The sequence below is a fragment of the Mus pahari genome, chromosome 10 (genome assembly GCF_900095145.1).
Source record: "Mus pahari chromosome 10, PAHARI_EIJ_v1.1, whole genome shotgun sequence".
NCBI classification, from domain to species: Eukaryota; Metazoa; Chordata; class Mammalia; order Rodentia; family Muridae; genus Mus; species Mus pahari.
The window spans coordinates 15,155,827-15,168,132 of record NC_034599.1 but is presented as its reverse complement, the minus strand read 5'-3'; the positions used below and the strand labels follow the sequence as shown (position 1 = coordinate 15,168,132).

The following is a 12,306-nucleotide window of genomic DNA, read 5'->3' as shown; positions in this document are numbered from 1 at the left end:
ATATTATCTGATAAGAGTAAGATCATCAGAATTAACTAAATATTTAAAAAGCAAAACAACTGGGGAACTGAGTCCATTGATATTATGAGATATTAAAGGAAAGTAATTATTGCTTCCTGTTATTTTTGTTGTTAGAGTTGGGATTCTGTTCTTGTGGCTGTCTTCTTTTCGATTGTTGAGGGATTTGCTTTTTCTAGGGCATAGTTTCCAGCCTTGTATTATTGTTTTCCAGTTATTATCCTTTGAAGGGCTGGATTCATGGAAAGATATTGTATGAATTTGGTTTTGTCATGGAATACTTTGGTTTCTCCATCTATGGTAATTGAGAGTTTAGCTGGGTATAGTAACCTGGATACTCACAGTCAGCTATTGGATGGAACACAGGGCCCCCAATGGAGGAGCTAGAGAAAGTACCCAAGGAGCTGAAGGTGCCTGCAACCCTATAAGTGGAACAACAATATGAACTAACCAGTACCCCCGACATTGTTTCTCTAACTGCATATGTAGCAGAAGATGGACTAGTTGGCCATCATTGGGAAGACAGGCCCCTTGGTCTTGCAAACTTTATATGCCCCAGTACAAGGGAACACCAGGGCCAAGAAGTGGGAGTGGGTAGGTAGGGGAGCAGGGGGGNGGGAGGGTATAGGGGACTTTTGGGATAGCATTTGAAATGTAAATGAAGAAAATACCTGATAAAAAATTGGAAAAAGTTAAAAAAAATAAAGCAAAACAATGAAAGAGGAAATCAAATGGTAAAAATTCTACGAACTAGAATGTACAGGAAAAAGTGCAAAAATTTTTGTTTTACCAGAGGTTAATGTTGAATATGGCATCATTATCTGAACATTTTATCATAAAATGATATGGAAGTGTTAAAAACACAGAACGAGTCACTGACATAACCAACTTTATTTTCTCTTATACATTTTAGACCCTAGACTCAGTTTGGCTTTCATAATGTGTTTAATAAGAGTTCTTAGCACAAATGACTCTGTTCCGTATCACATGTTCCTATTGCACAATCATTCAAATATCTCAATTTTAACATTATATTTCACACATGTATGTATATAGGTGTGTGAGTTTATCTTTATCTGTATATGTTATGTGTTCATGTGTGCGCATGTTTATGTGTATATATTATTGTGTACATACATACGTATGTACTCCTGCCATTTGGTCTCCATACAATTTACTCTCTACAATTATATGTGCAAATATAGTTATTATAGTTTTCCCCCTGTCCAAATCAATAGTGTCTGAGTCTTCTGCACATTAGTAAACTAAAAATCAACCTGGTGGCTATTCACACATGGAATTACAATTTAGGACATCCCCCAAAAAGAACTAAAATATACAGTCAAAGATAATTTTAATTAAATCTCCATCATTACACTGTATATATTAAACACATTATCCCAAAGACTGAGGTGTTGAACAGAAATTTCCCCAGCCTCTCACGTCTGTAGACCCACTACCTAGTAGACTGAGGTAAAGTATTTCAAATTTGAAAACTACCTGTTATAGTAATGAGGTGCTAATGCGGTAGTGGGACATGACAGTGAGGCAAAGAGAAAAAAAGAGAGAACATTTTATTAAAAGAGAGATGAATTACAGTTGAATAGAATTCAGAGATTCTAATGGCCATTTGAATCTTACTAGAAAAATGTCATCTTTTCTTGACATTAATTAATGAAAAAAGTATGTTCATGGAAGAGAAGTTAAAAGACAACAGATACCACTTAAAACATAGAAATCGTATCAGATACTTTATATGGAAATTTTAACTATCTACAAATTACATTAATTGTTCAATAAAATTGCACATATCACACCTCATATTACTTAATTTAATTAAAAGTATGTGTATTAGTGTTGCAATATCTCTACAACCTGGAGGTCAGAAGAGTATAATTAAGCTTCTTCCTGAAATAGGAAGGGTTATGCCTTTCTCAGTACATTCACTTTTGCCCTTTCTGTTCTAAATTACTATTAGGAAATCCTTAGAGATTTGAATAGTTTGAAGCATAATTGTTAGCTCTGTGAATTGAGCCTCAAAATCTCATAAATATCCACTTTCTGTTCCTGCTCTAGTTAAACATTTCTGATCCGGAATAACTTATACCTTATATTTGTATTTCCTTCTCCTCACATATTCATCAGTCACATGGGAAGTGTCATGATTCACTGTTTTCCCTCTAGTCTTGAACACAGAAACTGGAACATCATCACACATCTGACAAGAGTGAAAGAGTGTTTCAGTCACCTCTAGTCATTGTCAAGTTGAAATAATTTACAACCTAGTAAGTATTAATCTATGCAAGAGAAAAAAGAGAGACAGGATTATTACATTGTTGATACCAGAAAGATAAAAGTATATGTTGTGGAGTAATCAGTGGGAGAAATGCATCAATAAGCAAAATTTTATGAAGTTTATGTTATTAGTTATGATGACTAAGTTAATTTATTAATTAATATGAGAATAATCAAATAGTCTAATTTTCTACCCTTGTAGATTATAATTCAGTCGAATTTTTCAATCAGAACAAAAAATTGGTGCCTCTCTAATCTGTCTGCTATTGATTAAAATTACTAAGCACCTTGTAATAAAAATAAAGATGAAGATAATCATAGGAAATAAATATCAAGAACCAGTGAACTGTTAGAGGGATTGGAAGAGATGAATCAGTGGTGAGATGTTTGCTGTGGACAACGAGTTCCTGAATTCAGCTACCAAGAGTGATACTAAAAAGTTGGCTATGTTGGTGTCTGTCTGTAACCTTAGGACTAGGTGAATTGAGATAGGCAGATCTTGGGGTTTGACTAGCAAGTCAATGTAATTCAAGTAAGGTCCAAAATCCATGATATACTATCTCTCTCTCAAAAAAAAAAAATTAGAATGAAGAATACCCAAAGTTGACCTCTGACCTTCAAAAAAATTTCACACCCATATTAAAATCACCATTGGTTGTGTATACTAGAAAATTTTTAACTATATCTCAAATTTCTGCTTACTGCATGTGAATTTGAGGAAATTGACAAAGTTGTCTGGGTAGACCTTAAATTTTAATTATTTAAAGTTATTTAATCCAATAATTAATTATTTAGGTAGAATTAATCTAATTAATTAGCTAGAATTTTACTTTTAATAGAAGTGATTGAATAAAATGACTTTTCATCTGATATGTATGTATTACCTGCGTGACATCAGGCAAATCATTATTATTACTAAAATTCAGTTCTCCTATCTAACCTTATTCCATATGTTATAACTGAGTAGATGTGAATATCATGATAGTATCTTGTGACTTGAACAAATTACAGATGAAATTAAGTACAGTCATATACCAAAATGGAAAGTACTGTTACATTCAGCAAAATGTTGTTATTTTAATTGAGACTTCAATTTTCTCTCTCTTTTTTTTTTCTTTTTGCTAATTTTGTCTCATTTGCTCCTCATATTTTTGTTTCATTATTGTTAATTTTATTGTTGTTATATTTAGGACTTTACATCTAATCTCATTGTGAATTCATTCTAAGCAAGCTTCCAGTGGCTGAATTGCACCACTTTATTTTTGTTCTTTTTCTTTTTTCTTTTTTTTTTTTTTTTTTCAAGACAGGGTTTCTCTGTGTAGCTCTGGCTGTCCTGGAACTCACTTTGTAGACCAGGCTGGCCTCAAACTCAGAAATATATCTGCCTGCCTCTGCCTCCAGAGTGCTGGGATTGAAGGTGTGCACCACCATGCCCAGCTTTTATTTTTGTTCTTATAAAAGTAAATTTTCTTACATGTATTCCTTTACTTTTGTTTACTTTTTTGAGAACAGGGTTCAATTTACCGCCAAGGTTGGCCTTGAGGTCCTGATTCCCTTACATCAGTTTCTATTTGGTAGAATCACAATCCTTTATAACCATACCACAGAGAAATTTTGTTAACAGTGATAGATATAATAATGAGAGAAAATAGAAATTACCAAAACAATATGAAACTTTCAGTGTTGAATAACCTCTTAACATCTAAGGAGAATGAAAAATGTTAAAAGAGATGTACACTTCAACTACACAAATATTTAACATTCTGGGGTTTATAAACTGATTGGAAGAAAAGAGAAGAAAAAAGTCCATAAGAGCTAAGTTTTAAGATTTGTTCTCTTACCTTCTTTAACATCTTATCAATGAGGTATATCTGAAGTTATCTTCATCAATGGAGTCATCTGTACCATGTAAGTTGGAAAATAAAAATAACATTATAAACATTTCAACAAATTTATAATGGACAGATAACATCTTTCATGTAAATTTTACTTCAGCAATCTTTACTTCAAACTATGTTTGAAGATAATTTTTATCTGAAATTATTGAATATAATCATGGGTTTCATGTCTTGTTATTATGCAGTAGACTTAATCAGTATACCTATTGAATTACTCATGCTTGAGATTTTCTGTTAATTCTTACTTGAATTTTTATCAAAATTAAATACTTTGGAAACTTGCAATGATTACTGCACAGTAATTGTACTTATTATTAAGTTTCAATGAGACATTAAATCAAATCATATCTTTACATTTGAGAAGAAATAAACACTCAAAATTTTAAAATTAAGGTAGCTGATCTTAGAGGAAATAAATTGTCTTTAGAAAAATGATTTAATTGAAAACATCTTAGGATGTTATAAAAATGTGAAGCTAAGTTTCAAAATAAAGCTTTGGCTCCACTGTGCTCTTATATCCTTAGACGTACATGAATGGGTTGAATTTGAGTTAAATAGGGAAAAAATGAAAAAAAAAAAAAGAACAAAAACCTATCCTGAAAACTTTCATTAGAAATATAGCTAAGAAATATTACCATATTTTTACAAATAACAATAAAAGAATAACATGTTAACTCAGCATGACTTTTTCACTAGCATTCATGTAGCATTTACAGAATATGATGGGGTTAGGCATTACATAGATGGAGCTACATAATTAATATACATGTCTAACATGTACAAAGGTAAGAGATCTTAATTTACCAATAACAAATAAAAGATGAAGGAAGGAAAGAAACAAACAAAGAAAGTAACAAAGTAACAAAGAGAGGGAAATGATTAATATGCTGAGTGACATAAAAAAGCATATTGAAAAAAGAAAGGAAAAGAAAAAGAATTAAATATTGTAGCTAAGTGTGGTACCATATGCCTATCTGTATTACAAGACCGTGGGATAATGAGGCAGAATTTCAAGCTAAATGGTAATAAGAAATAATTAAAAAAAAAACACCATATTTTCTCCTTTGATAACTCTATATTTAAATGCGTATAGAAGATTGTGGGCTAGGGGTAAGCAGAAAGTAGGCAGGAAGGAATAGGTAAGGCATTTAAGAATAGATATGTGAAAAGTATAATAATATATACTTTGTAGTGTTGCATAATGAAACTTCTTTTGTTTATCAACCAAAAAGAGAAAGAAAAATGTTGCTTAGCATTTTACTTTATCAATTAATAACAACTTCAGAATCAATTATATAGAATAATTTTGCAGCCATTAAAAATAATGACTGTTTATCAAATATTTATGACAATGCTAAATGTTTATACACTCATGTACATTTGAACATACTCTTACCTGACAATTTTATATGTGTGTAGAAGCTAACTCTCAAAGGAATTACAAAATTTGAGTTACAAAATCAGAAAATGGAAAAATAAAGAAACTATATTAAACATGTAGAACATAAATTTCAATTGACTATTAACAACTGATAGAACAAGAATTGAAGTTTTATTTTCAATAAAAATTATTGAGTATATGTTTTGTGTCTAAGACAGTTTTGTGTGGGTACCCAAGGAACCCAGAATAGGGTGCAGGTTCCTCCTGTGTTTGAGTTGCAGGCAAAACTTGGGTTGCTGGTAGAGAAGAAAGTGATTTTAACTGCTGAGCAAACTCTCCAGAGCAGGTTTTCGCCTGTGTATTCACAATATAAAAAGGAAGAAGTAAGCTTAGTGCACTTTTTAAAGATAAAATAGAAATAAATTCTTCACTAAGTTCTTTTATAAGATTTTTCCAATGTAAATAGATGAAAAAAAGCACTTTCTTTTTCACTTGTGGTTTTTTTTTTACTGGTTAGCAGAAATTTTACTGTGGATTTCATAGTAATTTCATGGATTAATTGTTTGAAAATATTTTTCCTAAGGAATAAAGTTTGCCTAGAGTTTCGAAAGATAATAGATGTAGATGAAGCTTTTCTCAGAGTCCATTTAAGAAAAACATTATGAGTATGCCAGACCTGAAAATTATAACTAAAGTTACACTGTTCATGAGTTAGTCTGTTTTGACTTATTATCAAAATGCTCAAGACAGGTAAGTTTGTTGTTGTTGTTGTTTTGAAAAGAAGTTTATGTACATCACAGTTTATATACTCAATTTCAAACTACAGGCTTTGATGATATTCTATTTATGAATGGAAGAAATGAAAATATATTGAAGAGGAAGTCAAAATGTGTTATAAAAGGAAACCAGAGAGGATGGAGTCTCTTAATGCCTACCAAAACCTAATATAATGGCTGTATTTCCGATGAGATCCTTTTTTTTCTTCTCTCTTCCCTTCTTTTGTTTCTTTTCCTTTCTGCCCTGTCCTGTACTTTCTTGTTTCCTTTCCTTCCTTCATTTGCCTTTTTTCCTTCCCTTTGCTTTGATTCTCTTCTCATCTCATATCTTATTTCTTCCTTAGTTTCCTTGCTCCTTCCTTCCCACCTACATTCCTTCTATCCTTTATCCTTTTCTTTTTTCTTTTTTTCATATTTTCCTCGTTATCCTCTACTTTTTACCATCTTTATGTTGGGATTCAATTTAGGTTCCTACATTGATTAGTCAGGTTCAACAGTGCTGACCTCCATTTAAATCATGGATTATGCGTCTTAAAGTAAGTACCAAACAGACAAACTTGCTAGCCCATGCATGATTTTTACAATAAGTAAACTATGTCTAAACCTTAAAAGTTAGCATATATGAATTATTTCTTATGAATTGCTGGATTACAAAAAAAAAAATACACGTATGTAGCGAGTTGCTTCTGTAGTGCTTAATTCATCACCAAGGTTTTTTTTTTTTCTTTTAAAAAGATATTCTAGCCTCATGGGACTATATAATTTAACAAGTAACTTGGAATTCCTTCTCCTTGGACTCTCAGAAAACCATGAACTGCAGCCTCTATTATTCATACTATTCCTGCTCATATACCTGCTCACTGTGCTTGGAAATGTGCTCATTATCTTGGCCATCAGCTCTGATTCCCACCTCCACAGCCCTATGTACTTCTTCCTCTACAACCTTTCATTGTCTGACATAGGCTTCAGCAGCACCACCATCCCCAAAATGCTGGTAAACATTCAGACCCATAATAAATCTATAACTTATGCTGCCTGCCTAACTCAGGTGTCTTTCTTTTTTCTTTTTGGGTGTATGGATAGCCTACTACTGGCAGTGATGGCCTATGACCGATGGGTGGCCATTTTATACCCTCTACACTACCAAGTCATTCTGAATCCTCGTCTGTGTAGATATTTGGTTGTAATGTCATTTTGTATCAGTCTCATTGATTCACAGGTGCACTGCTTTATGGTGTCACAACTAAAATTTTGTACTAATATAGAAATCCCTCATTTCTTCTGTGATGTTCCAGAGCTTCTAAAACTTGCCTGTTCTGACACCTCTATAAATAGCATAGTTATATTTCTTGTCAGTATCACTGTTGGTTTCCTCCCTGCCTCAGGAATCTTTTACTCCTATTATAAAATTATTTCCTCCGTTGTCAGAGTCCCTTCATTTTGGGGGAAATATAAAGCATTCTCTACTTGTGGATCTCATCTGTCAGTTGTTTGCTTATTTTATGGAACAGGTCTTGGTGTGTACCTTAGCTCATCTATTTCTAGTTCTTCCAAGAAAAGTGTGGTGGCTTCAGTAATGTATACCATGGTGGTTCCCATGATGAACCCCTTCATCTACAGCTTGAGGAACAAGGATATCAAAAAAGCCCTCCAGAAATTTTTCAGTCAAATAATGTGTTACCTACCTATGTAATCCCTTAATATATATTTTCTTAAATTGTGGGTCCCATAACTGAGAATGGATTAGTGAAAAAATGTAAAGAATATAGAAGTTTCTGGATATAAGATGATCAAAAATTACTCCATACATGTAGTGAATCTATATGTTTCTTGTTGTGCCTGTCCAAGTTACATGTTATAGCTTTACTGTAGCCTGGTTTCTGAACATAGAACTTTAAATATTGGCATAGCACATGTTTTTATACAATTAAATACCAAAGATTGCAGCCAAAAATGCATTAGATCATATTAGGTTTCACGATTAAAAATTTTCATGCCTTTAACATGTGCACAAATGAAAACATGACTGTTTAATTACACAGAGTAAAAATTTTCTATAGTTTCCTAACATAATTTATCAGCATGTAAATATGAAATTAATCTAATTTGACTTTTATGCAAAACATTTAATTTTAATAATTGATATTTGTGTTGCTGTCTTGAGTTTCATAGAGCAGAAATTTGCAGTATATATTTTCTTGGGAAGGGACACTCATCCCCTTTTGATTATGTGACCACTGATATTACTTCCATGCTCTAGGGTTAGCCCCTAAATTGAGCATATATGGGCAACACTAATAGGACACAATGAACTAACTGAAAAAATTCATGAAATTGGGTGGAAATCCTGTATTCAAGGATGTAGAGAAAATTGGTTGGGATAAAGAGAAAATGTGAGGTTTATATGCTTACATGTCATTATACACATGTATGAACTTCACAGATATATAGAAAATATTTAAAGCACTAGGAGTTTTAACATGATATTAAGGCAGAATTTGTAACAATTTTGGAAAGATCTTGAATTATTATGCATTTATGTTACTCATATTGTTCTGCAGTGATAATTTATCTTAAAAAATAAAACAATGAAAAACTTACATCCTCATAACGAGTAATCAAATTGGCTTTTATCTTTAATAAATGCTAAGATTTCATGCAGATTGATGATTTTTATTGTTATTTTCTGTCAATATATGCATTGTACTTGATATTGGATTACAAAATAACATTTTTCTATAAGACTATAAGGTTCTTTGAACATGTCTCCCTAGACTTTACTATCATTTCTCATTTTGTGATCATCTTCGCAGTTGTTATTTTGATAGAGTAGCATTGTTCTTTGTAGTGTTGAAAGCACTTTTTCATTTTATATATAACATATTTGTTTTGTCCACTCCTTAGGTCTCTTTGGAGACCTAAGTTGGTTGCATAGCTTAGATATAATGAACAGTGCTGCCTAAACTGTGTTCTATAAATATGTCCAAATATCTCAATGATATATGAAGTTAGAGTCCTCTGATAAAAGCCCAAAAATAATATAGTTAGATACATTTAGTTTTACTTGTTGGAGAGTTTTTATACTGATTTTACATGGGCAGAATACTATATATTTCCACTTGAAGTATTTAATTTAAATAAAAGTTATGAAAGAAAAGCTCAACATAAGATTGGATCAGTTGGAAGTGAAAGTATCTGTGCTTGAAGACTAGGTAGGATACTTACATCACACATTCACAGAAAATATCAAATACAAAACATCTAGAAAATGAAATATATAGAAATTCTCTAATACTATTAAAAAAATCAAGATTTTGAAAAATAGAATAAACTCAGAACAGAAACCAAAAATTAGTCTCAAAAATTATAGATAGTAGGGTAAAAAAATCTTTTATCCTAACTTAGTTTAAAAAACGCTTATCAGGAGAAAAGAAGCATGCAGAATATCAAATAGATAAGATCAGAAAGAAAAACTTTTCCATGACACCTAATCATCCAAAACACAAAACAAAGTGAGAATGTTAAATTTGTAAAGGAGCAAGAAAAGGATACCCAGTAAAATAAGGACAGCTTCATTAGAATACTACCTGAAACACTTAAAGCAATTTGATTGATCACACAATCAAACCAATGTAAATGGAAAGGAATTCAAAGCATTTTCACTAAAATCAGGAATAAGAGAAGTATGTCCACTCTTGAAAGCTATTCAATATAGTACTTCATTTCTTAGAACAATATGATAACTGAAGATGATTAATAGTGTATAAATGGGAAAGGAAGAAGTCAAAATATATTTATTTGAATGCCTTAAGACTTTATATAATTTTTTTAAAAAAGAGACACCACCAGAAAGTTCTGACAAATTTAAATGCATTAAACAAAGGAATAGAATATACAATTAAAATATCATTTATGAAGTAACAACCCAAAGAAGAAATTGGGCAAATAATACCATTCACCTCATGCTAGTAAAATACACAAATGAAACTTGATCCTGATACTCCCTCTTTACAGCAAGGAATACTAACAGCTGCTAGTGGTGAGATGAGATTTCATTCCTACCTCTCACCATTCCATGATGGATTTTGTCTAGCCTGAGCTTGTACACATTTCTTGAATTCTCTCAGTCATTGTGAATTCAGATCTATAATATATCCTCTGGTTATTGGCCTCATCAATAGTGTCAGAAATATGCAATCTCACAGAGTATGAATTAGATCTTATAGTAATGTAAATGAGTAACCAACCATGCTTCCAGTGATTTAGATATTATGTTCCAAAACTGTAAAATCTAGCCAGTAGGAATGAACATTTCAGGTCAGTATCAACTGATAACTCCATGTTCTGTGATTAAGAATGTGGTACCTTCAGAAATGGGGTTTTACTATCAAGTTCTGGAGGGTTATTAAGATTACTTAACAATACCCTATAATGCTATGGGTCTATGGGATAAAAATAGATAATAACTCACAAAAGGCTAACTTAATACCATCACATTTTTGACAAAGGCTCAAATTATCTTCTACTTTGTCTTAATGATTAGTCTTTTGACTGAATGAGAAGAAATTTAAATGTAGGTTTGATCTGCATTTCAGTGATGGTTAATGAGATTAAACATTTTCCCCAATTTGCATTTTTTCTCATGAGATTTATCTGTTCATTATGTTACCCCATTTTGAGCGTGTTTTTTAAAATTATTTTATTAGATATTTTCTTCATTTACATTTCAAATCTATGTCCCCTATACCCTCCCCCCACTCTTCTCCTCTGCCTACTCACTCCCACTTCTTGGCCCTGGCATTCCCCTGTATGGGGCATATAAAGTTTTCAAGACCAAGGGGCCTCTCTTCCCAACGATGGCTGACTAGGCCATCTTCTGCTATATATGTATCTAGAGACACGAGCTCTTGGGGGTACTGATTAGTTCATATTGTTGTTCCACCTATAGGGTTGCAGACCCCTTCAGTTCCTTGGATAATTTCTCTAGCTCTTCCATTGGGGTTTTGACTTCTATACTACAGATGACTGTGGGCATCCACTTCTATATTTGCCAGGCACTGGCATAGCCTCACAAGAGATAGCTCTATCAGTATCTTTTCAGCAAGTTATTGCTGGCATATGCAATAGTGTCTGCGTTTGGTGGCTGATTAAGGGATGGACCCCCAGGTAGGGCAGTCTCTGGATGGTCTGTCCTTTCATCTTATGTCCAAACTTTGTCTCTGCAACTTCTTTCAAGAATATTTTATTCCCTATTTTGGGGAGGAATGAAGTATTTACGTGTTGGTCTTCCTTCTTCTTAATTTTCTTCTGTTTCGGAGATTGTATCTTGGGTAATCTAGGTTTCTGGGCTAATATCCACTTATCAGTGAGTGCATATCAAGTGAGTTCTTTAGTTATTTGGTTACCTCACTCAGGATGATATCCTCCAGATACATCCATTTACCTAAGAATTTCATAAATTCATTGTTTTTAATAGCTGATTAGTATTTCATTGTGTAAATGTACCACATTTTCTGTATCTATTCCTCTGTTGAGGGACATCTGGGTTCTTTCCAGCTTCTGGCTATTATAAATAAGGCTGCTATGAACATAGTGATCTCCATTTGTTGTCAAATTGCTCTGGCTAGGACTTCTGGCTAGGACTGACTGACATACTCATTTTAAAGCTACTATTTCCTTCTTTTCTTTCTGAGTCTGTAACTTAGATAAATTCTGATTTTTTGTGAAGAGACCCTTGACTCTTGATCATGACACCATGACCTAGGCAAATGGTAAACATTATGAAGGAAAACAGTTAATTGGGTGCTCCCTTATAGTTTCCGAAGATTAGTCTATGATCAGGATGACAAGAAGCAATCAGTTATGGTTGGAAACATTGCTAAGAGCTTTACAGTCTTATGTATAAATCAGTAAGGAGAGAGAGAGAGAGAGAGAGAGA

General features: G+C 32.6%; 1 protein-coding gene across 1 annotated transcript; it reads left to right on the top strand.

Moving 5' to 3' along the window:
• The first annotated feature begins 2,092 nt into the window (after nt 1-2,092).
• Nucleotides 2,093-8,110, top strand: LOC110328131 (olfactory receptor 18-like). Its single transcript, XM_021207499.1, has 2 exons — nt 2,093-2,303; nt 7,104-8,110. Exon 2 carries the CDS (start codon nt 7,117-7,119, stop codon nt 8,059-8,061), a length of 945 nt encoding a protein of 314 aa, XP_021063158.1. The 5' UTR covers nt 2,093-2,303; nt 7,104-7,116; the 3' UTR covers nt 8,062-8,110.
• Nucleotides 8,111-12,306: the final 4,196 nt, after the last annotated feature.

What these genes read in the sequence shown, in the direction of transcription:
- LOC110328131 (XM_021207499.1), top strand. Translation starts at nt 7,117, where the DNA reads ATGGGACTATATAATTTAACAAGTAACTTGGAATTCCTTCTCCTTGGA.